At 47.1% G+C, this 27,536-nt stretch overlaps 2 protein-coding genes and 1 long non-coding RNA gene across 5 annotated transcripts; 2 read left to right on the plus strand and 1 right to left on the minus strand.

Moving 5' to 3' along the window:
- Positions 1 to 17: 17 nt before the first annotated feature.
- Positions 18 to 5,966, plus strand: FAM229A (family with sequence similarity 229 member A). 3 transcript variants are annotated; one of them, XM_039328791.1, is made up of 3 exons: positions 18 to 198; positions 4,190 to 4,327; positions 5,740 to 5,955. In XM_039328791.1, exons 2-3 carry the CDS (start codon positions 4,209 to 4,211, stop codon positions 5,840 to 5,842), a joined length of 222 nt encoding a protein of 73 aa, XP_039184725.1. In that variant the 5' UTR covers positions 18 to 198; positions 4,190 to 4,208; the 3' UTR covers positions 5,843 to 5,955. The 3 variants fall into 3 exon arrangements, with proteins under 3 accessions (XP_039184725.1, XP_039184715.1, XP_039184734.1); XM_039328781.1 differs by lacking the exon at positions 18 to 198 and adding an exon at positions 2,762 to 3,087 and having other exon boundaries at positions 5,740 to 5,966; XM_039328800.1 differs by lacking the exon at positions 18 to 198 and adding an exon at positions 2,995 to 3,087 and having other exon boundaries at positions 4,194 to 4,327; positions 5,740 to 5,966.
- On the minus strand, positions 859 to 7,295 carry LOC120301476. The gene is made up of 3 exons (XR_005554907.1): positions 7,177 to 7,295; positions 1,519 to 1,653; positions 859 to 907 (listed from the first exon to the last, which is right to left on the minus strand). It is a non-coding gene; the product is annotated as an uncharacterized LOC120301476 (long non-coding RNA).
- A 65-nt stretch (positions 7,296 to 7,360) lies between these two features.
- KPNA6 (karyopherin subunit alpha 6) lies at positions 7,361 to 25,234 on the plus strand. The gene is made up of 14 exons (XM_039328746.1): positions 7,361 to 7,476; positions 8,378 to 8,514; positions 11,740 to 11,835; positions 12,280 to 12,379; positions 12,904 to 12,998; positions 13,937 to 14,068; positions 15,197 to 15,285; positions 15,862 to 15,961; positions 17,079 to 17,242; positions 19,013 to 19,091; positions 21,213 to 21,338; positions 22,538 to 22,665; positions 23,214 to 23,392; positions 24,164 to 25,234. Exons 1-14 carry the CDS (start codon positions 7,473 to 7,475, stop codon positions 24,349 to 24,351), a joined length of 1,617 nt encoding a protein of 538 aa, XP_039184680.1. The 5' UTR covers positions 7,361 to 7,472; the 3' UTR covers positions 24,352 to 25,234.
- The last annotated feature ends 2,302 nt before the right edge of the window (positions 25,235 to 27,536 follow it).

A 27,536-nucleotide genomic window follows, 5' to 3' on the forward strand; every position in this document is an offset into this window, starting at 1 on the left:
GTGATGGGTTAACCTAACAAGAGGCCTAATGCTGTGAGGCCTCGGGTAAGAAATCATCGTAGCTCGTATTGTAGTGTAGGTAGGGCTAATCAGTATCAGGGTGAACATGGGTAGTTAAGTTGTCCACACCATGGAAGTCTGCTGGCTTGAAGCTACTTGGCAGGGTTTGGGCCTAGCTACATCAGGCAAGCCTTAAGAGTAAGTATCATAAGTCCCTCAAACTCTGTCTTATTTAAGATAATTTCTTAAGGAGTTGTACCCGTTGGACGTACTAGAAAGAAGCTGAGCTTTACTTATTCATCCAAATTCAGCAATGGAATCGCTTAGGATAGAGAGATTCAACATGATTCAGAAGAGAGTCTTTCCTCAGTCCTGGCTGGGAATTGCAATTACTATATCCAGAGAGTACAAGATTATTGAGAAATCTGATCCATACAGTCTTACATTGACAAAAATAAATCCTGGTTTGGATCTCTGAACTGTGGATAAAGACGCCATCTTTCAACCTAAGCTACTATATGTGAATGTTTTCAGATCCCAACATAAATGATGGCATACCAATCAACAACCACAGCGGCTACAGTTGAATGATGTTAGCAGAATACGGAATAACAGAGTTGGAAGGGACCTTGGAGGTCTTCTAGTCCAACCCCTTACTTAAGCAGAAGAACCTAGACCATTTTAGACAAATGGTTCAGTTCCTTCTTAAAAGCCTCCAGTGCTGGAGCACCCACAACTTCTGAAGACAAGCCATTCCACTGGTTGATTGTTCTTACTGCCAGGAAATGTCTCCTTGGTTCTAGGTTGCTTCTCTCCTTGGTTAGTTTCCATCCTTTGCTTCTTGTCTTGCCTTCTGGTGCTTTGGAAAATTGGTTGACCCCTTCTTCTTTGTGACAATATTGCCTGTCTTGATGAGATCAAATTATTAGGTCAAACATTTGAAATATCACAACAGGAAGCCTCAGTGATCATATCTAAAGCAACAGAGCTCTAGAACTGGTCTATAGGGACATAGGAGAACCTGTGGTAGACAGATATAGAAGCAGACCATTTAAGCCAATCTTTTCTTTCTAAAAAGCCAACTCAGAGTGCATCACAGCAATTCCAAAGTAGGTGTGTTGAGGCACCTCTTCACCCTGATTTCGGTCTTGCTGTCAGGTAACCAGAGTGATTACTTGTGTAGACAAAGACTACCTAAGCTGGACATGAGAGAAACTTAAAACTGGGAAGCCAGGGCCTGGGGATGGCTGCTGCAAGGAAGTCTTTCTACTGTTAGCCAAAGCATCTTTAAGTAAGCATTTACTTTCTAAACCCTTTCAAAGCTCAGTTTCATGGTAGGCCCATCACAAAATTGTGTAGGCCCATTTTTCAAATTGGTGGCAGCTGTTTTTTCTCCAACCAGCGTGATCGTCAGGCTCCTCATTTGTTGTTGCTGGTGGTGGTTGCCAAGCGGTCATAGCTTCGTTCTGTGGACTTCTTTAAGTGGCTTTTTAAATACCATGACTACTTTTGACCAACCTGGAAGCTGCCATCCCTGTATGTTGAGAGCGTGGATTTCATTCACAGCCAGTAGCTTCAATTGAATATTATGACAGTTCAGATCTGGAGAAACTGGAAACGGGCATCACGTTTCTCCTAAGAAATCTCCAACTCCTAAGAGACAATTTAGAGCAGACTCTGTTATTTTTCTCCAGGTTAGGCAGTCTCTTTCAAAAAAAGCCCCAGAACAAGTGTAGCTGCTGTAAGCCTGTAACCCAGGATGACTGGCAATCCACCTCATCAGGGAGAGTTGGGGGGGGGGAGTTAACTTGGACGGGTTGGTTGGCGCTTCCATGCAAACACTTATTTTTTGTTGTGAACTTACAAGTATAAGCAAATTCTTACCTGCCGGTAGAACACAACATTATGTAGGAAGTATTAGTCTCCTTGCCCTGGAGGTTCATCTTTTTTATTATTTATTTAATCTGCGGTGTCCTTGATGCTCTGGAGATGGGTTGTTTCTTGCAGACATTTCGTTACCCAAACTAGGTAACACCATCAGTGCTACTTAAGGAGTGGGGTTTTCGTGGCTTGCCCTGTCGGTGGGCGTGGTCCCGGTGCTTCCTTGATTGGGTTGTTGTTTACTGTTAGCTTGTTGGTTTGAAGTGGTGGTTCCTTGACTGGGGTATTGATTGCTTCTTGATTATTAGTCTAATGTTAATGTTGGTGTTGGCTGTGCTCATCTGAGGTGTTGGCTGCTGACAAAGAGGTATCTGGCTCTTTTGGTTTCCCTTTTGGCTTTTTGATTGTCTCCTTTGAATAGTATAGAGATGTTGTTGGCTCTGTGTGCCTGTTGATTGGCAGGCTTCCAGAAGTTCCCTAGAGCGTTTTTGGACTTGGCTTGGTCTAGGAGGGTCACTTTCCCACTTGCGCCTACGGTTAAGTCCGTCCGTGTGACATAAAATGAAGGAGTTTCAATCATGTCCTCTGACCGCTATTGCTGTTCAGGATGCTCAGTCTTATCAAATTTCTATGCCGCCCATTTTACTGGTACACTGACTCTGGGTGACTTAACAATACAATAAAAAGTTAAAAGGTGCTTAAAAACAATTAAAGGTAGAAAAAAATGAATAAAAAAATTAAAAGTTAAAAACAAAGATGACGGGCGTCCTGAGGAAGAGACGCTTTTTTACCCGGTCAGCCACTCTACCCAGGCCAAGCGGTAGAGCCAGGCTTTTAGGCTTTTCCTATTGATCTTGTTGGCTCCTTCATGGGAGGCTCTGGGCTACCCCCATTCCTGCCCACCACAGGAACGCCTGGAGCAATCCAGGAAGAAGGCTGCCTTTGATGCAAGAGGCTCTCCTTTCCCAGGATCAGGAAAGGAACCGCCTGAAGATGATTGGTGGAGGGCTGGCATTCCTTAGCCTAGAACTCCAAGCAGTGAGAAGATCAGGCCCCATTGTGATGCAGGCGCCTCCCTTGGGCATCACAATGGAAGTGGCGCCCTGGCCTCCCTCTGGGCTCTCTGCCAGCCTGCCCTTTGCAGTAGGCCCTTCAAGCTGTCAGGTCAACTGTAGGGAGCCCTTCTCCGCCGCCTTCCTTCGATAGGTGAGGCCAGGGCAGAGCGGTGGGGAGGCGGAGGCTCAGAGGGTGGCAGGAGGAAAGCCACGGAGCTCCTTTCTGTCCGTGGGGTGGGCAGTGCCTCCCACCCTCCCCTTGCCCCTCAACCAGGAAGGCCTTCAGACTTCGACCCCAAATCCTGGGTTTGAAGCTACCCAGTGAGGACGCTTCTCCTCCAGAAGGTTTCTGTGCCAGGCTCTGGGTGCCGCAAAAGGCACAGGGTCAAAATTTAAATAGCAAGTAGAGCCATTATATGATGGAAAACGGTCAGGATACAGGGTAACACGAGCTGGTTATGTAGAAGTTTCTAATAGTCTGTAATCCCATTAAGGCTGGGCTACATCAATCAGAAATATAGAAGTACTAGGAACCTGCATAGGATCCATCTGTTGCATTCTTTAAAGATGTTTTTTAAATGTTAATTTATAGGCTAATTGACTCTTAAACGTTATGGGTGACTTACAGGTAAAAGTCAAATATTAATAGAAAGACAGCTGACCAGAAGAGCAAAATAAAATAAAAACAAGATCCAAACAAGTCAGATCAAAACAAAAAAACAAAACAAAACAAAAAAACAAAGCAAAACTGGAAGGTGGCTCCTTAGTCACTCAGTCCTTAAGGCCCAGGAGAAGAACCAGGTCTCTCTTGGACGATGCAATGGTGGAACCAGACAAAACTCTGGGGGAGACCACTGGAGAGAAGAGGCCGGGATTCTTCGGTCTCATTTCCAACTCTATCAACTGACTCCCTACTTCTTTTTCCACCACCACCCCATTTATGTGTCAAAATAATTTTGAGACACTGCATGCAAAAAGTAAGATCGCTCAAGTGGGAATACAAAAATCACACTCCTGCAATGGGCTGATGAATGTCTGAGTGTGGGAGCCCCTGAAATTCTTCAGGTCCCTCCATGGGCCCCCTTGTCTTGCCAGGTTAACCGGCGTTGGTTTGCTCTTCTTCGTCCTCTGCCTTGTCCTCATGGCCACCCTTTCCCAAGGCTTTTCTAGGGCCCTTTGGGGGTCTCTGGGGTGATGTGAAGCATTGAACAAAGGAGGGCCCTCGTCTTGCTCACCCTTCTCCTCTTCAACAGACAGGTCTGGGGCTCGGACATGAGCTCCCAAGAGACCCCACAAGCTCGGAGATTCCCAATAGAGGCAGGAGATTCTCCCAGCCTGGCAACGGCCCCCGAAACTCAGGAGCCCGTTGCCCCCGAGCGCGCTGCAACAAGGTGAGCAGAGAGTTGGCAAAGAGAGCAGAGAGTTGGCAAAGAGAAGCAGAAGTGCCCACACTGCTCCTCGTCCTTTAAAGAGAAGTGTGATGGTCATTCCATGGGCTTTGTGTTGGTCCAAGGGTGGGAAAGAGGGTCTCCCTTGGGAAAGAGAAGTGGTCCAAAGGAATACACCAATGTCCTTTTAAGGATGCTGGGTAAATGGCAGCTCAGGGGCGGAATCTTCCAGCAATCCCCAAGCTCCATGTTAACTTTGCTTAGAAAGCAAGCCCAGAGCTGAGCGTAAGAAGGTAGTATTGGAGAACATGGCTGAGTGCAGGCGGTCCCCAACCATTCATTTAGCGACTAAAGTTACAACGGTACTGAAAAAAGTGACTTACAACAAGTTGTTGTGCTCACAAGCATCACAGCATCCCCACACTGATGTGATCAAAATTTGGGGGACTCATCACCTGGCACAAGTGGAAATTATGTTGGTGCTGTATATGGTCCTTTGTTTTGCAGCACCTCAGTTTCCCATGTATTTAATGGTTGTCTTTTCAAGCGATGCAAGACAGGCCTTAGGCATACTCCGGTTAACGAGGACCAGGCTTCCTCCCCTGGATTAGATGGTGGCAGTGGAGAGGAATTCAGGGTCTCGGGCACAATCACAGTGTGTTCCATATATAGACTTTATGAGTATAGGTAATATTTTATGAGAAAACACTTTAATTCAGGACCAAATTCTCTCTTCCCTCCCTGCATGGCTACTCTTCCCTTTATTTCAGCAAGGTATGTGCCATAGAACTTCCCCTTAGTGAGGTTATTTCCTCTTGCAGTTTTAATTTTGTAGAGTCTTCAGAGATCAGAGTTGCCTGCAGGGGTGTCGCTAGAGCGGCTTATCTCATTCTTGGCCACTTTAAGACGTGTGGAATTCAACCCTTACTGGCTGGGGAATTCTGGGAGCTGGTCCACACATCTTAAAGCAGCCGAGGTTGGGAAACACTGACTTGAGGGATGAATCTGGGGGTTCTTTTGCCCTCTTTCCTCTTTGAAATCTTCAAATTATTTAGAGCTGAAAATCAGCAAGTTGCCAGTAAGGCAAAAAGGGCACAGAAAAATGGGACTTGGGCCCACATGTGGCTCTGGGTGTCCCTCTTCGTGAATGCCAAGTGGATCAGATATGTGCCTTGTTTTGGGTCCCTTTGCACTGACCCTCCAGCCAGAGGGAGACCTGGAACAAATGATGTACCACATTAGGAAAGCTCAGTCAGTGAAGTTTAGAAAGCAATTTATGCCCAGAAAAAGGCTTTTCTCCCTCTTTTTAAAGGGGGACATCCTGGGACCAATTTTGCCATCTTGGGCGGTAGTGCATCTGCACTTTCTAACAAACCCAATGGGTTCCTCTCCCTTCCTCTTTTTCTCCCGGGCAGGCAGCTGCGAAGATGTCCAGGGTGCCACTGCCTGACCTTGCCCAATGTCCCCATTGATGTCTACATTGCCATGGGTGGGAGCCACAGGCCACGAACTACCTGAAGATTTCCCCAGGTCGGCTCAAGTGCTGAGGCCACAGCGGCTGTCCCAGGAAACACACTGACAGCCAGACAACAGTGAAGCAAGCCACACAGAACAGTGACGCACATTTTAATAAAAGGACACCTTAAAATGTTTCTGTGACGGTCCTTCCTGCAAATCTGCTTTGCTTCTCTCTGGCAGAGCCCCCTCCCCACTGACATCAGAGAGGGCCGAGCTGAGGCTTCGACAGAGGTGGGAAGCATCCATCGGGGTGCTCAGAGTTTTCCCTTGCAGAGATTAGCCAGGTTCCCCAGTCCGCCCACTGGATGTGAACCAGCCAGTCCTAGCAGAGTCTGCTCCTCGACTGTTCCTCCTCTGCCCTTCTCCCAGAGGACAGAACCGCCTAGATCAGCATCTCTTCTCTTTCTTCCTGTGGGTTGCCAGGTCTGCGAGTGTGGGGGTGGAAGTGAGGGTCCGTGGGGACCCAGTTGGCTTCCAGAAGCGGAAGAAGGGGTGGTTCCATTCTGGCACCCTCTTCTCTCTCTTGGCCTCCGCTGGAATTTGGAGGGTGACTTTTGAGTCAAGGAGGCCGGCTTCTGCCCCGGAACGTCTCCTGAGAACGTTCATGCTCGTCAACACCATCAGCCATTCAGTTGCGTCTGACCCTCAGCCACGCTCTGGACCAGCGCTCTCCCTGCCCCTCTGCCTCACGCCGCCTCTTTCAGATCCGCCGTGGTCATCCCGGTGTGTCATCCTTGATAGCGTCCAGCCAGCGATGCTGGAAGGGCCCCTTCTCCTTTTCCCACCGATCACTCCCAGCATGACTGACTTTTTGAGTGAGTCAAGTCTCATGACTTGACAAACTATGATGGCCTCCCTGTGGTGATTTTGGCTTTTTTTCTTTTTAACACATTGTGTGTTTTAATTGTAGCCACATGAATATTTGACCGAGTTAAAAAAAATCTTTTAAAACGGCCAGTTTTAAAAAGATACAGCAAATACCTTTTTTTTACTTAGCTGGAGTATTGACAATACTCCTGTACTAACATTTCCCCCCCCCCAGACGAGGAGGGGGCTCTCCTGGGCCTCCCCCCTCCCCCAGCCATCTCTCTTGGGCTTGGTTAGTCTTTAAGGCCCACTCCCAGCATTTTACTTAAGTCTTAATTATCTTTAATGAACCCTAACCATCATTGCCTCAGTTTTATTTTTTTACATACAGTTTTTATGGCCAGAATCCCTCTGGAGGGAGATGGGCCGTTTCTAAATTGATAAATAAAAATAATAAAAATTGCGAGATAAAAAGAAAACAAGGATTAAAAATAAAAAAATAGTTTCGTTTCCTGAGGGAAAGTTACCTCCTGCTCTTCTCCCCCAGCGGGGCCTTCAAAGACGCCCCCAAGCAGACAAACCGCCAGCGCTTCGCCCGGCCGCTGCGAGGCGCCCGCGAGCCCCGAGCCGCAGCGGCCCCGGCCAGGAGGCGTGGCGGGGGCGGAGCTTGGGCGCGAGCGCTGGCCTCACGCGCTGTCCCGCTTCGGCCGCCGTCGCCCCTATTAAGTCCCGCCTTGCTCCCCCGCCCTGCCGGCCCGTCTGCTCGGCCCATTGGCCTGTGCGCCATATTGTCGGCGAAGGAGGGACGGGAAGGAGCGGCGACATGGGTGAGCGTCCGGCGGAGCCCTCCCCCCCGCCGCCCCCTCTCCGCGCGCGCCCCGGCCCGGGTCCCCGCCGGGCGTCCCCGGAGGCGCACTGCCGCCGCCGCCCCCGCCGCCCAGCCTGCCCCGGCCGGGTGGAGGGGCGTGGCCGGCGGGGCGTCCGGAGGCGCCGGCGAGAGCCAGGCCGCCCTCCTGCCGTCCCGCACTGCGGTCCCCGGCGGAGCGCTGGGCCTTCGGGGCGAAGGGCGAGGGTGGCCCGGAGCTGCAGCGCCGGGAGGCCTCAGAGGGCGCAGCCTTCGGCGCGGGGCGTCCGGACGCCCGGTGGCTTCGTCTCGCCGAGAGGCCGAGGAAGTGGTCAGCAGGGCGCTGTTGGGGCCCGGGGAGAGAAGGGAAGACCCCGGAAGCCCCTCGGACCCGGCCGGCTTCCCCGCCCTGGCGCGCTTGGCCCTTCTCTTTGCCGCCGAGGAGGCCGCTTCGCTTCCAACAGAGCGCCTCTTCCACCTCCCGGGCAGCCTGGCCATGCGCCCGGTGGGGGAAGCCGGGCTGCGAAGCGCCCGGGCGCCCCGAGTGGGACCGAGGCAACGGCTGCTGCCGCACATTGCTGGCTCACATTTAAGTGATTGTCCACTAAGACCCCAAGATCCCTCCCGCAGTTAGTGCTATTGAGCCGAGTTTCATCTAATCTGTATTTGTATAGATTAATCGAAAAGGAACTGAAAAACTTTGAAAGCTTGTAATAGGTAAAGGCAAAGGATTTTTTCAGACCAATGCAGCGGAGTGACTCATTCCATAATTTGAACAGGCCTCCAGATAATAGCATCCTTTGGTGTCTTTCAGCTCCAGGACATGATGAGAGTATTTTCTATTGATTATGCAAAAAAGATGAGTTTTTTTTTCTGGCCTGCAGAAACCATGGCGAGCCCAGCAAAAGAGAACAATTACAGAATGAAAAGTTACAAAAACAAAGCTTTGAACCCAGAGGAGATGCGCCGGAGGAGAGAAGAGGAGGGGATCCAGCTACGCAAACAGAAACGGGAGCAGCAGGTAAGGGATCCCTGCCTCATTAGGTACCTGCTTCCTTTTTTGATTGCCCACTCAAAAGGTCTGGAGTGAGGTAGAAGTGTTCTTTGGGCTTGCCATGTTTCACTTATCTAATACTTGGCAATGCTTTCAAGAACAGCAAAACATTTAATAACAGAGTAACAGGGTTGGAAGGCACTATTGAGATCTTCTAGTCCAACCCCCTGCTCAAGCAGGAGTCCCTATACCCGTGGTGGCAAACCAGTGCCACATGTGCCATAGGTGGCACGCAGAGCCATCCCTGTGGGCACGCCTGCCATCACCCCAGAGGGAGGTGGGGCTGGGCTGCTCCCCTTCCCCTCTCCACATGCGCCATCGCTTTCACTTTCTTTCTCTGCACTGGGAGTCAGGGAGCAGCTGCAAGGACTGGGCGGGAGAGGTGAGAAGCCAGAAGCAGCGCAGAGAAAGAGGTGCTGAGACAGAGGTGCTGAGACGAGTGGAATTGTCCTTCAATGGGATTTTCCCATGTATTTTACCAAGAAACATAGATAGGGCAGCCTAGAAAAGTCCGTGCCCTCCTAATCATACCCAAGCACTCCAAATTTGTTGGCGATGTCCATTTTGCTCTATGAGTTCAAGCTGACCTAACCCTAACCCTAAGTGGAATTTTCCTGGATGAGATTTTCCCATGTATTTTACCAGGAAAGATAGATAGGGCAGATTAGACTAGTCAGTGCCCTCCTAACCATACCCAAGCACTCCGAGTTTTTTGGTGATGTCCATTTTCCTCTCCGAGTTCATGGTGACCTAACCGTAGCCCTAGGTGGAATTTTCCTCCAATGGGATTTTCCCATGTATTTTATCAGGAAACATAGATAGGGCAGGCTAGAAAGGTCAGTGCCCTCCTAACCATACCCAAGTACTCCAAGTTTGTTGGCGATGTCCATTTTCCTCTCCAAGTTTATGGTGATCTAACCCTAACCCTAAGTGGAATTTTCCCCGAATGGGATTTTCCCATGTATTTTACCAGGAAACATAGATAGGGCAGCCTAGAAAAGTCAATGCCCTCCTAATCATACCCAAGTACTCCGAGTTTGTTGGCGATGTCCATTTTGCTCTATGAGTTCAAGGTGACTTAATCCTAACCCTAAGTGGAATTTTCCCCCAATGGGATTTTCCCATGTATTTTACCAGGAAACATAGATAGGGCAGGCTAGAAAAGTCCGTGCCCTCCTAACCATACCCAAGCACTCCGAGTTTGTTGGCGATGTCCATTTTGCTCTATGAGTTCAAGGTGACTTAACCCTAACCCTAAGTGGAATTTTCCCCCAATGGGATTTTCCCATGTATTTTACCAGGAAACATAGATAGGGCAGGCTAGAAAAGTCCGTGCCTTCCTAACCATACCCAAGCACTCCGAGTTTGTTGGCGATGTCCATTTTGCTCTATGAGTTCAAGGTGACTTAACCCTAACCCTAAGTGGAATTTTCCCCCAATGGGATTTTCCCATGTATTTTACCAGGAAACATAGATAGGGCAGGCTAGAAAGGTCAGTGCCCTCCTAACCATACCGAAGCACTCCGAGTTTGTTGGCGAAGTCCATTTTGCTCTATGAGTTCATGGTGACCTAACCCTGGCCTATACCATTTCAGACAAATGGTCCAATCTCTTCTTGCAAGACTCCAGTGATGGTGCGCGAACAATTCCAAAGATAAATGGGAGGGGACCTCAGTGCTAGATTATAAAGATTGGTGTGGTCATTTGGCCACTAAAGATGTAAATGTTTGACCAGCAGGATGAGAGCACCTTCTTCCCCAAGTGTGCATTATTTCCGGTGCTGTGCTGTAACAGGAAATGGGAGAAGGCAATTAGAGAATCTTTCCTGCTAATAATAATAAAATTAAACTAAGATTATTTATGGTTTGGTATTATAAAATGAGGTTAGGAAAGCAGTAAAAATGCAAACAAATTAAGTCTAGTGAAATTATTTAAATAGTCTTTAAATTATAAACCACTATAATAGGCTGACTGTTCTTTGTACAGTACAGATAGTCCTCAACCTATGACTGTAATGATGCCTGCCCATTAAAGTCATAAATTGTGATGGCCGTAAAGTGGGGCATTGTGTGACCAGATGCAATTTTACAACCTTTTTTGCATCAGTTGGTTAATGTATGTTGTGGTGGTTAAGTGAAACCTGTTTTCCTCTAGGGAGCACTTTTGCAAAAACATAAATCATATTCACAGAACTGTGAGATGCTTCAAATGGCTCAAAATCAGGCCGGTTGCTGAGCAACCAAATGCAGTCATGTGACCACTGGAAGTGTGGCTGTCGGAGCTGGGTTATACACTTAAGTACCTTTTAGACGCCCAAGTAACTTTAAATGGTTGTTAAAGCGGGCAGTCATAAGTCGAGAACTACTTGTTTGTAGAACGGGCTGAAGGTTGTTCAGGTTCTGCTAGTAAATCACTGTCAGAATATAAAGTAAGGTACGTTTCTGACTCTCGACACTAGAATGCCAGCCCACTGCCCACCTGCTCAGGTAGCGAGCAAAACGTGTCTGCTTGGTGGTGAAAAGAGAAGGTTACTTAGTGAGGACAGTTCTGGGATGAGCAGCTTAACTCTGTGCCATCTTTATTTTATGTCTTGTTCTGGTTGATCTTCAGAAAAAGGAAGGAAGGGGATGCCGTAGGACTGCCAAGGTAGTAGCAGTTCCTGTTGGGTTCCTTGCTCTTAAAACACTGTGTGCATGTGCATGAATTTAATATAAATTTTGTATGTCACTTATATGTGGTTGGCAGTGGAAGGGGTATTAACCTTTTAGAGTAATGAAGCCACGAAAACAGTTTGGAGTGACTTGTGATGGGGAATATGAAATGGGCGTGTCCCTCTATGTTTGTAGATTGTGCGTGCCAAGCCAAACTAAGTTTTGCCCTTGTGCGGCCTGGCTAAGAGTGATTTGGGAGCTCGAGGATGGTGCTGCCTTGCAATAGTACTAAGGAATAAGAATAATCACGTCAAGCTACTTTTCAGTGAAGCCTCAAGCCCTACCTTTAGAACAGAAATGTTCTCATATCTGCAAGCATAAATTGGGAGATGAGGTTCTGCTTGATGAAACATCAAAAGTAGGATGATTGCCAATGTTGGGTTACAACACTGAAGTGCAGAGGAGCTATTTAGCAATCTGCAGGTGACCTAAATCAGGGTTTGGTTTGTTCCCCTATAATTTCATTCATTTTCCATTGCAGCTCTTTAAAAGGAGAAATGTGGAGCTAATTAATGAAGATGGTGCTATGTTTGACAGTCCCCTGGTCGATTCCTTGGTCAGCTCTACAGTTGGTAGTGTAAGTAGAGATAGCACGTTTCCTTCTTTCTTCTCTCTCTTGGTCAATATCAATAAGACATCTACAGATACTAAGAAACTTCCATGCACTTTGTGAATGTTTTCTGCCTCAAAAGCTAGGGAAATCAACCTGCCAATTTCATTTTGAGCATTAGCAACCAGGTTTGAGCTAGAAAAGGGGATTTATCGGCTGCCCCTGCGGGGCCTTGGGTTCTCCATCCTTGGGCTTGGTGACCCATTTATCTGCTTTGGTACAATATACCTTATTGTATCTCTGGGAAGGTTTTTTAAAAGAATGTCCTGGGATTTAGATGTCTTTTTTCTTCACCCTAGCCTGGGATCTTCTCCTTGAAAATTGGAATAATCCTGAAAGTTTGAGAATTGTTATAAAAGGTGGGCATTCGATTTGGGGATGGATGGATGGATGAATATCTGATCTTTTCAGGAGGGCGTGATCACAATGGAGATGGTGAAAATGTTGTTCTCTGAAGATCCTGATCTTCAGTTAGTAACTACCCAGCGATTCAGGAAGCTACTTTCGAAAGGTACATTCAGTTGTAACTTTTTAAAGAAGAGTTGGTGAAATTAACTTGGTGTTTCTGTTAGGCCCTCAAGATATATTTGTTATTCAAATTCTTTGCCAGAAACATCTGAAGATGTCCTATAGGTGGGTAGAATGTATAAATAAAATCTAATAGCAGGAGCAGACTATCTGAGCTGCTCATTTTTTAATTCTACTGAATTACAAATCACTTTATTTAAAGGCCTTAAATTTCAACAGTTAAGTTCAGACGTGACCAATAGTGTGTAATGAACATACTTGGCTAAACACGGATAATATGCAAGCATACATTGTGTTATACAGAATATACAACAGCTTCAGCTGGGCAGGCAGTTAGATGGAGAGATTAAATATGTATGGGGATGGCATGTATGCACAGGGCTATGTGCAAGCTGGGATTGTGATATTCATTCCCCCTCTCCTAAAGGACAAACAAGCCTTACCCAGTGCTGTTTGATACATATTTAAATTTCCTTCCCTTCAATTTCTTTTTAAATTTTATTTTAGAGCCCAATCCTCCAATCGACGAGGTGATAAGCACTCAGGGAGTTGTGCACAGGTTTGTTGAATTCCTCAAGAGAAGTGAAAACAGCACACTACAGGTAAGTGGGGGGGGGGGAGACAGCTGTTTCTTGGGCTCGCTCTTTGAAGATCTTAATCAACTTTGCAGCTTGCCCGGTCTTTGTCCTGCTTAAGTTGGTGATCATGATCAAAGACATCTCACTTCAAATAAATACCAAAAAAGGAGACTTATGGCTATTATGTTTAATAAAATTACTATTAAAAATGTAAAACCATTATTTGAGTGTCTCAAAGTCTGCAAATTTGACTGAAGCCATAATCTGCTGTGGCTTTAAACATAGGGTATTTTGTTAAGGGGTGTGTGGGATAGGAATACTCCATTATTAGTTCTTTATTCCTGAATAAATGTAGGCTATCAGTCCTTCAAAGGTTATTAATCATGTTTTAATAAAGTGATCCATAAAGATCCTTCCTGAGGGGCAGTTTATGGTTGAAAACCAGACACCCGTGATTCCTCTGGGATCCAGCTCTGCAGTGCCTTTCTCCTGCCTCCCTGCCCTTTTTGGCCGCCTTCCAGCTTTTCTCCTTGGTTTTGGTCTTGTGAGTGGTGGCAAAAAGGCAGCGCCAAACAGGCAGCGCCTCTGCCTTTGATTTGCCTGCTGGGGGGGGGGAAGGCTGGCAGCAGCACCACTGAAGAAAAAGCTGCCACTCAAAACAGGCTGTTGCCCTCCTGCCAAAGGGGACTTGCTCCCTCCCCAGGCTCAGTGAAATGGGATCTATTTTATGGCCTTCCTCCACAGATAATTGGAAGATTTCAGTTGAAACCAGGTTAGAAATGGCAGCCAGAGTTAGGAGGTCTCATTTCTGAATTATTTTGCCCTGTGAAATGCTTCCCCCCCCCTCGGAACAAATTGGAACTCCAGTTTGCTCTGTTGAGGTTTAATCCCAAAGTTACCTGTTTCTTATCGGTTGTGGGTCTCCACTGGAATCAGTGGTTCACTGGCTGCATCTCTTCCAGTTTGAAGCTGCGTGGGCATTAACCAACATCGCCTCAGGCACCTCACTACAAACTAAGATAGTGATCGAGGCCGGAGCAGTCCCGATCTTCATTGAATTGCTAAGTGCTGATTTTGAAGACGTCCAAGAGCAGGTGAGGCTCAGACCTGGGCTACTGATTTCATGGCAGCTCTTGAGCTTTTGTTCATTCTCTCTCGAGCATTTCTGCGACAAAACATCTAGCTCGGGTCCTGAACAAAACATGATCAACAGTGTCCTCAAAGGGCAGCAGCTGCCCAGTTTAAACTCTATTTAAATGACTGATTCTCACATGATTTGGGTGTTTTTTAATTTGTTTATTTATTTAGGGAGATGCCTGAGGCTTGGAAATGTTTTTGACTGTGATCTAGCCACTCTGCATTTTTTGTCTACACTTTGAACTATCCCATCCCATTGTAGGTTTACAGTTATATTTAAGTTGTTGGTGCTCTTTCACTGGAGGTTTTTAAGAAGAGGCTGGGCAGCCGTTTGTCTGAAAGGGTGCTGGGTCTCCTGCTAAAGCAGGGGGCTGGACTAGAAGGCCTCCGAGGTCCCTTCCAACTCCGTTATTCTATGTTCTGTGGTCTAATTATGGTGTAATTACATCACATGATTACTTGCCTTTTCCCTGGAAGGCAGCATACATTGGGGTAGGGGTCCTTCACTCAGTTTATTCTCACAACAACCCTATGAGGTAGGATGGCCCAACTGGCTCTTGTATCACCCTGGGACTCAGTGGTCTAGCCTTCAGGCTCTGCTGCTGTTGTGATGTCACAGATGCGTCAGACTGCCTAGGGCAGGGGCGGGCAACCTTGGCACTTTTATGACTCGTGGACTGGCTCAGGAATTCTGGGAGTTGGAGTCCGTGAGTCATAAAGGAGCCAAGGTTGCCTACTACTGGCCTAGGGCGAGGTAAGTTGCTCTGTCTGGCATGAGAGCTGAGCCAGTTGGCAAGAAAGAAGCACAGACCCCTAGCAGGTATTGGAAGGCTTGGATTATAGAATGGGGATGAAATAATCAAATGTGGGGCAGTAACTCTCTAGAGGACGGACAGCTGCGAGGTGTTGAACAGTCCAGGCTTCCTCCATGCGCTGGGGCTGCTGGATGGAGAAGGACAGCATGGAAGTGACGACGGTCAGCGATTCATTTGCAAGGCCTTACTGAGACTGACTGCCTGCTTCGCTGTTGCTCTTAATACACTCCCTTCAAGGACTGAGTCCTGAAGCCCCTGCTCTTCTTCCAGGCTGTCTGGGCACTGGGGAACATCGCTGGAGACAGCTCTGCCTGCCGTGACTATGTCCTAAATTATGGCATCCTTCCTCCTTTGTTGTTGTGAGTAGCTGCTGGGAGAAATTCCACCACTTTGTAGCCCTTCATTTCCTTAGACTGCAAGTGCTGAGTGGGGTGAACTTGTCCTAGAACCACAACTGATTTTCTTATTTTCCCTGGACCATCTGACTGCTAGGACTGTTTATAGCAGTGGTTCTCCACCTTTTTAATGCCGCGACCCCCAACCGGTCGTAAGTCGAGGACTACTCAACTGGTGCAGCACCGTTTGCAGAAGGGGACTTTTGGCGGGCTCAGCAGGGCAAAGACAGCCTGGACAAGTCCTATTGGCCTTTGAAAGCCAATAGAATTAGACTCTATTCAAGAGAGTCTATTCTGTTGGCTTTCAAAAGCTAATAGAATAAAAGGGAGTAGCACAGCTAAGGAAAAGGGGGGGGGGGGAAATGGCGGACTGCGTTGTTTGGCGACCCCCGTAAAATGGTCGTTCGACCCCAAATGGGGCCCCGACCCACAGGTTGAGAACTACTGGTTTATAGGAACACAGTTGCCAAGCCCTTAAACAGCTTGATTTAGGCCCAAAGGCTGTAATGTGGACTTAAGCATCATTTGGTTATATTTCAGGCTCCTCACAAAATCTACTAGATTGACAATGACACGAAATGCAGTCTGGGCTTTGTCGAATCTCTGCAGAGGGAAGAACCCACCTCCAGAGTTTGAGAAGGTAAGATCCAAATGTGGATTACTTTATTTTCCTAGCCACAGGCATCTCTTGCGTTCCACAGGCTTTCTCAGCGGTGGCAACTGGAAGATGTGTGGATTTCAACTCCCAGAATTCCCCAGCCAGCACAGTGGAGAAACGTTGCTTTATTTAAGCTGGGTATTAACACTTCTTGCTCCTATCACTTATCTCTCCTCCTTACATTTAAAAGCACCTGCAGTGTAGTACATGTGAAAACAGTAAAGCATAGGTATTACAACCACTCCAACTTGCTGGCATCATGTTCTGAGCCATATAGCACCACCAGCCTCACAAAGGCTAGATGCAGTAGTGAGAGAACACAGACAAATTATGAATTCACTCCTACTGGTGCACGCCAGCCTTCCTCATTTATCAGCAGAAGGCTCAAATCCAGGAGATCCCCACTGGCCCTTGCACGACATCTGCCCAACAACTTTAACATCGATCCCAGTGGAAAGCTAAATGGGTTGCTGAATGCACAGACAAAGGCAGACATAGAAATGACCCCACAAAAAAAGGTGCCAAGCTTTGAAGTACCACATCGGCAATGGAGAATCCTGAACAGGATTTGCACCTTACACGGCGTCTCCTGGGGCTTGCTGTTTAAATGGGGCATAGCATCCTCCCCTCAGCGTGACTGCCGGGTTCCAAGTCAAACTATAGATCGCATCAGCTGTAAGCTGAGGGGATTTACTGGTCCAGTAGCTGATTTTTTTTAATGTAAAAGATGCTGTGCTTCAGTGTTTAGATAGCCTAGACTGTGGTAGTTGAACATAGATCTTTTTAACATTCATATTTTATTGTGTTTTACTAATCTAGGTGAAATGTTAATAGGTAATGCTAGTCCATGTGTGATATGCCATATGCTAAATAAAATAAACTGCTGTGTCTATGGATCAAGATTTACCAGCTCTAAAATGCCTAGTGTGATTATAGCACGAGGCACTGATTTGAATGTACAAGCTGTATTTCTGAATTGAACATGTAACGAGAGATTTGACCTTACACACACAAAACTCGGCGCAGAGGTGCTGGAGTGCCTGTAGCTTCCCCTGGGGTCCGTGTTCTCACCGTCTCTTGCAATTGTGCTTTTGGGCAGGTGTCGTCCTGTTTGCCGGTCTTGTCTCGATTGCTCTTCAGCAGCGACTCGGACTTGTTGGCAGATGCCTGCTGGGCACTTTCCTATCTGTCGGATGGACCCAATGAGAAAATCCAGGCCGTCATAGATTCAGGAGTGTGCCGGCGACTGGTGGAATTGCTGATGTAAGTGTAAAAGTGCTAAATTATGGTTTGCATAGCTATAGCTTATTGAGTAATTGGCTAGATTCACATAAACCACAAATAATGCTTTGCAAACTACTCTGGCTGTGTTCATTTTGTGAAGTCAGATATGAAGCGTTAGTGTGGGAATGACCTCGGGAGACAGAAGAAGAAGCTGCAGAAAAAGTTGCAGCCTTTGGCTAAGAGGCAGCTGCGCCCATGCTGAAGGAGAGGGGCCTGGGAAATGTCTCGGGAGGGTCTTCCCCGGGTTTTTGGACTGGAAAGCCGAAGGGGGAGAGAGAGACTTTCAGACTTGCAAGTTTGCGTGAACAAAACCTTAAAGCAAACACCGCTAGCACATCTGGGTGTGCTTCTTGTCTGGACTGCCTTACAAAGTTGAAAATAGCTCATGTACTCTCATCAAGTTAAATCAGTTTCACAACAATTACAGTTGAATATTTTCTGACGCATTAATTTAGGATGTAGCTGAAGTCAATCCAATTTTCAGAAGACGACAAATGCTAATCTGTGTCATGATTCTGAGGCAGTTTCCTTTCTTTTAAACGGGGGGGGGGGGAAGCAGCCTCAGCACAGGGCCCAGCCAGTTCCTAGGTGGGGAGAGGATAGTGAAAACGCACATCGCGCACAAAGGATGCTGCAGTCTGCCATCGCGATAGAAACGGGTGGGCGTTCCTACTGTCCTACACGCATCTCCAGTGGAATAAATAGGAAGGGGGCTGAGTGAACTGAGCTGCATTTGTGAGAGCTTGAGGTGAGGTGAGCTTAACCCCTCCTGAATCTTGTGCTTTCCAAGTAGGTGGGACTGTAAATCCCAGCACACCTAGGCAGCTTGAATCCACCCAAAGGACCAGGATGGGAGGCTGCTTTAAGGTAACAAAGACCTGCTGTGTACAGGTCCAGCTTCCTATAAGTAGTCCTTGACTTATGACTGGTTGCTTAGCGACCATTCAAGTTATAACTGACCTGAAAAAGGGAGCCTACAACCTGGATTCAGAGTGCTCCATTGCTGAAGGTTTTCAAGAGAAGCTTGGGCAGCCATTTGTCCAGAATGGCATAAGGTCTCCTGCCCTGGGCAGGGGGTAGAAGACCCCCAAGGTGCTCTCCGGTCTAATGAGTCTGTTGATTCTGACAGACAGGGCCCTGGCCCGGCCATATGACCAGACTTTGGCCATTCGGCAACACGGCTGCATTTACGGAATCTGCATGTCTCATGGTCATCAGACTACATTTTATGATGGTTTTGCTGAAAACTGACACTTCTGGGTTTTGGCAAAACACACCCATAGTGAACCATTGGTCGTAATGGCAGTCTCCATGATGATCCACTGCCAGGGACTTCCTGAATTCTGTAGCTTAGAGCTATTATTTGACATGGGAACTTGACTGTGGTGGGTGCTCCAGACATTGGCCTGGCCTGAACATTTTAGCCAAAGAAGGGACTGGATGTAATGCACCCTGGTCATAAGAGAATTGCATGGCCTATGACCTTGCAGACGTTGCTGAGCCACCTCACCTAGCAGCCTGGAGCAGCACGTGGTGGGTTGCAGCTGAGTAATAGTTGAGGATCTTCCTTGATTCTCCAACCTGGCCTCTATGGGGTTTCCTGGATCGTGTCATGGCTTTGCACAGATAGACTTTACTGGGGTGTCTCTGATGGAACTCATTCTCAATGAGAGACTAAACTTGTGGGTCAAGCTTGGATGTCCATCCGTAAGGAAAGTTGAGTGTGTTGTTGTCTTCTTCTGTACACAGGCACAGCGATTACAAGGTGGCTTCCCCAGCCTTGAGAGCAGTTGGCAACATTGTGACGGGGGATGATATCCAAACCCAGGTGATGGGGGTGGGGTGGGTCTTGTGTAGCCCATTGCAGGCTCCCCCCCCCCAGGAGGTCCCTTCTTTTGAAATATCCACTACCAATCTGGAGAGATCAAGCTCCTGGACTTAGTTTTTGCTTCCAGTCAATAATCAGAGAGGTTGTGGGATTGGGCTGTGATATTGGCAATTGGTACTCAAACTACGATTTAAAGCAGAGACTGGCTATGTCAGGGTAGTAACTACTCATTGATGTAGAGAACACTAATTTTTTTTTGCTATCGCTGCTGCAATTCACTGAAGGCTGGGAATTACTTTCTTTTCCCTTATCTTTTTATTTCAGTATTTTGCATTTTCTTGTTCTTATAATGCTAACAAGTCAACCCTTCAGAGAAGGGCTGAGGGAAATAAGTGGATCTTTGAGTCTGTCACGAACATTACCAGAGACACACACAGTTGTCTCGACACTCCCTGTTAATGTGGGGCCCTCTAGAGGTCCGCAATCTTAAAGCTCAAGCGGTTTGGACCATGAATGGCTGGCAGCTGGTTTTTGAGCCTGACTCCACCTTTGGTCGCTTCCCCTCCACCTGAGCTTCTCTACTTAGCCTGGATTCCCAAAAGGCCGCCGTGGCTTTCCAGGATTCTCAGATCTGCTTATCGTAGTCCCATTTTATCTGTCTTAAGCCTCAGTTGGCTCATCTGCACATGTTTAAAATACCTTTAGGCGCTAGTTTGGAAGTTTCCCAGCCTTCCTGGAAGGATTCACGATATCAGGTTGCATTCTGTGATTGTGGCATTTCAGCCCTTCCAAGCTGCCTGGGGAATTTTGGGGGTTGAAATCCACACACTTCAAGCTGCCAAGGTTGAGAAACCCTGGGCCAGACTCTGTAATACACGGGTGTCACTCGTCAAGTGACATGATGTATTGTGACTTTTTTGCATTGCCGGAGGAGCTGGGGTGAGCACGGCCTCCATATGATGCAACCAGTCCACAGGCCGGGCAGTTTGACACCCCTGCTGTAATAGATTTCATATAGCTGGGGGGAGTTCGAGACAAAAGGAGGCACTTGTGGCAGCCAGTCAAATTAGGGCTGCTAAGCAAATTTGGAATGTGGAGAGTGGAGCTGCTCAAAGACATCCCATTCTCTTCCCCCCCCCCCGGAGGAGCTTGTTCCCTAAGTTCTCCTTTGAAGTACCCACCCCCAATCTTCTGCCTGTGTTCTTGGGTGGGATTCTTGTAAGTAAAATTGATGCTAGCAGCTGGCACTTTGCTTTTTCACTTCCCTGTTTATATATGTTTTAAAAGTAATTTTAATTAAAAAATATTACTGGCACCACCCTAATGCGATGGTGCCAAACCAAGCAAGGTGTTCCAGAAAAATGCCCAAACCCAGGAAGAAATCCAAAGAGAGCTGTACCTGTCCCGTTTATGTCTGTTTATTGCCCATAAGGTTAACCAAAGTTTATTTCGTCCCATAACCAAGGGACCATGATTGATGGGAAGACAGGTAAGCAGCTTCATCCAGTCAAATGCATCCTTCAGATGGTATCTCTTGATCAAGGCCTGGTCTGATTTGGGAAGGTCCTTCTCCAAAACCATAGATTTCTTTCTCCCAGTTAAACTCTCCCTTCTGCTTTCTTTAGCGTAACGAAGAATCTCTTGAGGCCGGCTGACCTTTAGGTTATATTTGCTCCGGTACAGCATTCCCAGGTTGCCCAAAATGGAATGTATCTGTAACCAAATTATGCTCCTCCCTACTGTTGTGTTGTAATATTTTAGTAGAGTTATTTGCTATGAGATGGGCGTCATTATCCATCCACAAATGGATGGATGATCTTGGGGGGCGAGGGGAAAAGATGCTGCCTAGAAGACAAGTGGAGGGGCAGCCCCCATGGGCTTAATGGTGGGAGGGCTGGCATCAGCCTTGCTTCCTGCTGCCCCTGCCAGATCCTTTAGGGTGGGTCCTTCCTCAATTCCTTCCTCTGACCGTTAATCCATTGGGCAGCGCCGCCCTCTCTTGTCTGACTGTCTCCTGGGCAGCCCCTCTTCCCCTCTTGCCCCAAGATCGTCCACACCTTCTGCTGTGTGGAGGTAGGCAGAGGTTTTGAAACGGGGCACTTATTCCATTTTCCTTTCTAGGTGATCCTAAATTGCTCGGCTTTGCCTTGTCTCCTTCACCTGCTTAGCAGCCCCAAAGAGTCCATCCGGAAAGAAGCTTGCTGGACCATCTCCAATGTGACAGCAGGGAATAGAGCTCAGATACAGGTAACGAGGCTTAAATTACTGGACCACTGCTCAGATGTCAACGGCTTCCAGAGGAAAGGTGGAACTCCCCAACCCTTGGTCTTCTTCATCTTAGTTCCTCTCAGTCCCCGGGCCCTCACCAGGGTGGTCTTTCCTGTACCAACCAACATCCCAGGGCATTCTGGAATGGACCCTTTATTTTTAATGGGCTATAAAAGCCCTATAGGGGATTAGGACCCCCTTTTTCCTCCTGGTGATGCATCCCAGAATTTGGTTTGCCTGCACAGCTGCCTGGCCACTCTCTTTGCTCATTTTGCAGTCATCTCCTATGAGCGCAGCGACCTCTTGTTCTGTCTAACGGGGTGTTGCCAATACTGAACCCTTCCATAGGATTCCTTTCCCCCAGGTGCACGATCTTATGTTTAGAAATATCGAGCAGCAGTTTCTACATTTTTGACTCATTTTCCAGCAATGCCAAACCGTTTTCCTTATTACAAATACCCCAGGAACACCAACCCTATTACAAGCCTTTGCATCACCTGCCAAAAGGCAAACCTTATCTGGCAATTCTTCAGTTAATCGGGTGACTGTATTTCAGCTTTCACCAGCTTGGCCTCCTTCCAGATATCTCGGTTGAATCTCAGAATTCTCAGCAGTGCTAGACGTGTTGAAGAATTCTGGGGAGGATACATCTGGAAGTATATCCAGCTCAGGAAAGTCTTCTTTAATGCTTGCCCCACCCTGCTTATATTCCTCCAAGGGGATAGAAGAAGATTATGTGGTAAGCTGTTTAATCATATGCTTACCATATGATTAAACATACTGCATTTAACCTCCGATCCAGCCACCAATATGTTTCTTTTTTAGCCTTTTTGTAACAGTATTAAGCAGACACCACAGTCGTTAAGGAAACCCATTCATCTGAATGGCAAGGTTTTTTTTGCCAGAAACCAGCAAAAAACCGAACCATAGTCACTTGACTGTGGAATGCCGCAACTGGTTATAAGGCTGGCTCGGCTGACATGCGGTCATGTGACTGCAAAGGGGTGGTTGCAACCTTTTACAATGGTGACTTATCATAATTTCAAATGGTCATAAAACGAGTGGTCATTAAATGAGGACTGCCTATACTGCTGCTCTGTCCTTGCCTGTTTGCTTTCTCTGCCTCGAGGTTGGGCCCAGGCTCGGTGCCTGGCTAACACTGTCCTCTGGCCCTGCAGGCGGTCATAGATGCAAACATCTTCCCAGTATTAATCGAGATCCTGCAGAAGGCGGAATTCCGCACGAGGAAAGAAGCGGCCTGGGCCATCACAAACGCCACGTCAGGGGGCACGCCAGAGCAGATTAAGTAAGGTGTAACTTACTCTTTAACCAAGTGGGACTTTTTTTTTTGTAGATTGTGCTTCTCTCTAATTAACAGGTCTACGAGAACAAAAACTTAAAAGAACCTGTGAAGTGCATGGTATAAGGTCTCCTGCCTTGGACGGGGGGGGTGGGGGGGTGGGGGTTGGACTGGAAGATCTCTAAAGTCCCTTCCAGCTTTAGGATTCTATGTTATGCACTTCATAGCATGTGGGTTTTATGGCCCTTATTATTCAAATACTAGACAGCTAATGGTTTGTCCTTGTTATTACACAGTTACCTGCTGCTTATAAATAACATATCCATGATTGAGAAGAAAGGCAAATAGTCAAATATAGAATAAATTATATACAGTGTAAAACTTTATTTTCCTCTTATAGTTTGCTAACTATGGGAGTCTTAGCTTGAATTTCAGACTTCAAATTTCTTATGCAGCTTCAGGGTTGAAAACTTATATCCCACTTATATATCTGTAGGCATAACTCCAGTTTTACCAGTAGTTTTAGCTTCTAGATTTTTTTGCTTCATTTCCAGATATTTAGTAAACCTGGGCTGCATTAAGCCCCTATGTGACCTCTTGACCGTCATGGACGCTAAGATCGTTCAGGTGGCCCTGAATGGCCTGGAGAACATCTTGCGGCTGGGAGAGCAGGAGGCCAAGCAGAGCGGCACTGGCATCAACCCTTACTGCAGCCTCATTGAGGAGGCGTATGGTGAGTGCCAAGTCTTGAAAACATGCTGTGGCTGTTTGCAAATGGAGGCTCTCAGGTGAGGTTCCCCTTGGTGGAATTCCTTCCCAGTGGGGCAGCCCTGGTGCCCTGAGGCATCAAGCTAAAACATTTTCCTGTTGCCACAATCAGATCAAAATTGTACTGGAATAAACTTTCATCCATGATTCATGCAGGCATGTTTAATTTCTCAAAAAAGTGATTTATTTTTTTTAAAAAACTGGGCAGTTTATTATTGGGTGGCACAGAAGTCGATCTTACCTGACTTCACTTCTGTCTCTGCCCTTTTTCCTCCAGTGCTCCCAACTCGGGGCTGAGAGATGTTCATCTGCCCCTCACGCCAAGCAATTCCCAACCTTTCTGGCTTGGTGGACCGGGGGGGGGGGAGAGGGGATGGTTCAGTGTGAGTGACAGGAACGTGTGTATAAACATGCATAAGTCCATTTGCACCAACGGGTATATCTGCCACTTGTGCAAATGGTGCTTTGCATGCTCCTGTGAGTGCCCGCCGCTTGTGATCACCTATGCTCGGGACCCTGCAGGCATCGTCAATAGGTTGCCAAGCTCCTGAATTGCAGTTCTACGGCCGCAGGGACTTGTTAAGCGTGAGGACCGGTCGGTCATACGTGGCTTTTTTTAGCCCTGTTGCAGCTTCAAACACCAAGGGTGGAGGGCTGCCTGTCCCTGAGGGCTCAGATGCATAAGCCGCCTGAGCTTTGATGGGGAGCCCATGTAAATGATGTCTTTCTCCTTCAGGCCTGGATAAAATCGAGTTCCTCCAGAGCCACGAAAACCAGGAGATCTACCAGAAGGCCTTTGACTTGTACGAGCACTACTTTGGCATCGAGGACGATGACTCCACTCTGGCCCCCCAGGTGGACGAAGCTCAGCAGCAGTTCATCTTCCAGCAGCCTGAGGCCCCCATGGAAGGCTTCCAGCTATAACCCGCCGGCGGCGTTGGAGGGGAAGAAGACCCTCCCCTTGATGGAAAGTCGACCGCCAAGGGCCTTCCCACCCCCACCCCGTTTCCTTCTCTGCCCCGGCAGAAGGCGGCCCTGCCTGCTCCACCCGTTTCTCCTTCGCGACACGCAGTAGCAGCTGTGAACTCTTTTCTGGAGAGGAGATACTCCTACACGCTAGTTTTCTTCCCATTTTTGTGCTGCACGGGTGCGTCAAAAAAGCAGGTGCTGAAGTGGATGGAGGAAGGAGGTGTAAATGCCTTCTAGTTTGTGGTTTTCCTCCAGTTTTTTTTTTCTTTTGTGGTGTATTATTTTTTTCTCCTCAGATGAGATTTTTCGCTTGGGTACTTGAGAGATGACTTTTCTGCCCCAATGGGAGAAGGCAAGGTAACCTGAATCGTAACCAAGGAATCTATTCTGGATGCTTGGAGTCAACTATTTAAAACAATTTGCACATGTTAATTTTTATTAGAGACTTCTCTTAATTTGCCAAATGCACCACTTTGGCCCACACAGGCTCTTTTTTTGGGGGGGGGAGGGAGGGAGGGAAGTCCTCTTGCCAAACAGCACCTTTTGAGGGAATTGGGTCAAGTTGCTGCTGTTTTTGTCCCTCTCCACTAGATATATATAGATCTAAAAGAAAAAAGAAAAACTGCACAGAGATGCAGGCTGAATTGGACTGTCGCATGAGGCCTTGGGAAGGCTTCCCCTGTCAGGTGGGGAGAGGATTTTTCAGAGCAGTTTAAAGATCCGAAAGCTCCTGACGCTGCAGTCTCCAGGGGAAGGCACAAGAAAGAACTCGAAAGCACAGCTGCCTTTTTAGGTGGGCTTATTAACCTTTGCTACTGACTGAAGTGGTGAGCTAGAAGAAAAAAAACCCTCTTGCATCTTTACTTGAAGAAACGAAATTGCAAAACTCAATGGAGCCTTTTGGTTTGTGCCATCTTATTTTGAATTTTTCTTTCCCTTGGACCACGGGGGTGGGGGGCAACTTGCGTGTGGGGCAGCTGGGGGGGGGCTTGTCATCTGCTCTCCGTGCCACCGGTCCCGTGGCCTGTGTCTCTTTCAGAATTACCTCCTGCTCACAACTGTATCTTGTACATTTACTTCAAAACGAAGAAGTCAAAGCTCTGTATTTTTTATATATTATATATACATGTAGACATTTGTTTAATTTGGTTTGGGGAGGGGGGGCTGGTTCTTTGGAGTGCTGATGGAGAGGACGATGCTCTGGGGCAGGCTGGTCTAGAGAGCTGGTTACACAGAGTTCACCACAACCACAATTTTCTTGGGATTCCCCTTTGCCTGTCCTACGAATGACACAATTTGGTGAGCGTCCTTTCATGGGAGAAAGACTGAGCCCTGGCTGGTTCTTTATTCCAGGGAGAAGCCCCTGGCTGAGAGGCCCCGTCAGGTGTCTTAAGAGAAGTTCAGATGGTGCGCATGGCCCCTTCCTTACTCTCCCTCATGGGAAGAAGGTTCTCAAGGCCTTCAAGAGCGGAGATTCAGGCGGGGTGAAGTTGGATGTAAAAGCCCTGGGCTGTATTTTGTAATAGAGGTTTGCTTTACATTGTTTAAAAAAATGCCAAGAAAATTTAATAAACTTCATCTCTGCATTCAGTGACTGCAACCCACACGTGAGTGGACTGAAGCATGTTGTTTTTTTCTTGCAGCTGTGTCACAATTGCCATTCCTGGAACCATAAAAGACCTTTTGGGAATCATGGCTGAGTTGGCTCTCGAAGGGAGGGAAGTGAAGAAGGATGAGGGGAATGAAGGAAAAGAGGGAAAGGAAAGAGCCAGCAAAAGGAAAGAGACAGAGAAAGGATGAAGAAAGGGAGGAAAGGGCTAAGAAAATTAGTGAAAAAAAGATAAATCCTGAAAGGATTAAAGGTATAAAGAATGTTGAAGAGGGTTCAAAGCATAGAGATATATAAGAATGAAAAGTAAGTTTGTCATATCAGTTAATAAAACATGAGAGAAGATGGGAAGTGAAGGAAGGGAGAAGTGAAGAGCTAGTGAGAATAAGGTACAGTGAGCTGAAAGAAAATTTATGGTTTAAGAAACAAGTTAGCAACAAGGTGGATCGGAAACTTTTATAGAAGTTCAGTAGGTGAAACCAGAAGAAGGGTGTGTGAAAAGAAATGAAGAATAGCCCATTAGGGAGACTCAAAGGTGCTTAGCTTTCAAGATGAACTTCTTTAACAAGTTTATTTAGATTCACTTCAGTGGTGAATTTTTTATTTTATTCACTAAGGTAACTTTAATTCAAAAAATTCTCTGAATTGAGAAACAAATGTTGGTTCCTGATTAGTAAAGCAGGACTAGTATTTTAAAAAATCCCTCTAGATCAAAATAAGGATAGAAATCTAAAAGACACAATGGTTATGTTATAGTTAGGTAATTCTCGGGCTGCATCCATTGGTTCAGCAACCATTCAAAGTTACAACAGTGCTGAAAAAATGGACAATTGTCTTAGAAGTTCTGGCTGTTGCAGCACTCCTGCAGTTACAGGTTCAAAATTTGGGCACTTGGCAACTGGTCCACCCTGTCCATGGCATCCGACCCCCCCCCCCCATGGCTCTTACCTGCCAGCCTCCTTGCTTTTTGGGCTCTCACCTCTTCCCTATTAATAAGCAGTCCTGGGATTATGCGGCGCTCAGGACTGCAAGAATTCTTTCGCTAAGGTGAACGTTACAGTTCCATAACGGGGATACCTGGCAGTGCTCTAAAAGACATTGATTAATGATTTCTATGGCAACCCATCTCACAAACGCAATCCTGGATGACTAACAAAGTATTAAAACGGTAAGAAACAATATTAGTGGAATAAAAAACCCAACAATGATCACCGAGAATGAACCCCAAGAAGGCAGTAAACAGAAACCTCTCATAACCTTTTTTTGGAAATGAATCATACGAAAGTATTATAAAGACCAATTTTTTTCCCAACCGTGACCACTTTAAGGTGTCCATGAGTCATTAAGGAGCCGAGGTTGCCTGCCCCTGTTCTAAGTGAAGCATATTGCAAGCGTATTATTGTTGTTGTTGTTGTTGCCTGAAATCTGCTCACATTCCTGTGAAGCTCCCAGCAAGACGATTCCTGCCCCGAGGGATGCTGGGAACTGTGGTTTCAGGCCACCCCCTCTTTCGCCGGGGATGAAGACCGCC

The sequence above is a fragment of the Crotalus tigris genome, unplaced genomic scaffold, assembly GCF_016545835.1.
Source record: "Crotalus tigris isolate CLP2741 ecotype Arizona unplaced genomic scaffold, ASM1654583v1 scf7180000017614.5298720, whole genome shotgun sequence".
Classification (NCBI taxonomy): Eukaryota; Metazoa; Chordata; class Lepidosauria; order Squamata; family Viperidae; genus Crotalus; species Crotalus tigris.

What these genes read in the sequence shown, in the direction of transcription:
- FAM229A (XM_039328791.1), top strand. Translation starts at nt 4,209, where the DNA reads ATGAGCTCCCAAGAGACCCCACAAGCTCGGAGATTCCCAATAGAGGCA. An exon ending in CCCGAGCGCGCTGCAACAAG is followed by an intron (nt 4,328 to 5,739) that starts GTGAGCAGAGAG and finishes TCTCCCGGGCAG; the next exon opens with GCAGCTGCGAAGATGTCCAG.
- KPNA6 (XM_039328746.1), top strand. An exon ending in CGACTGGTGGAATTGCTGAT is followed by an intron (nt 17,243 to 19,012) that starts GTAAGTGTAAAA and finishes TTCTGTACACAG; the next exon opens with GCACAGCGATTACAAGGTGG. An exon ending in CCTCATTGAGGAGGCGTATG is followed by an intron (nt 23,393 to 24,163) that starts GTGAGTGCCAAG and finishes TTTCTCCTTCAG; the next exon opens with GCCTGGATAAAATCGAGTTC.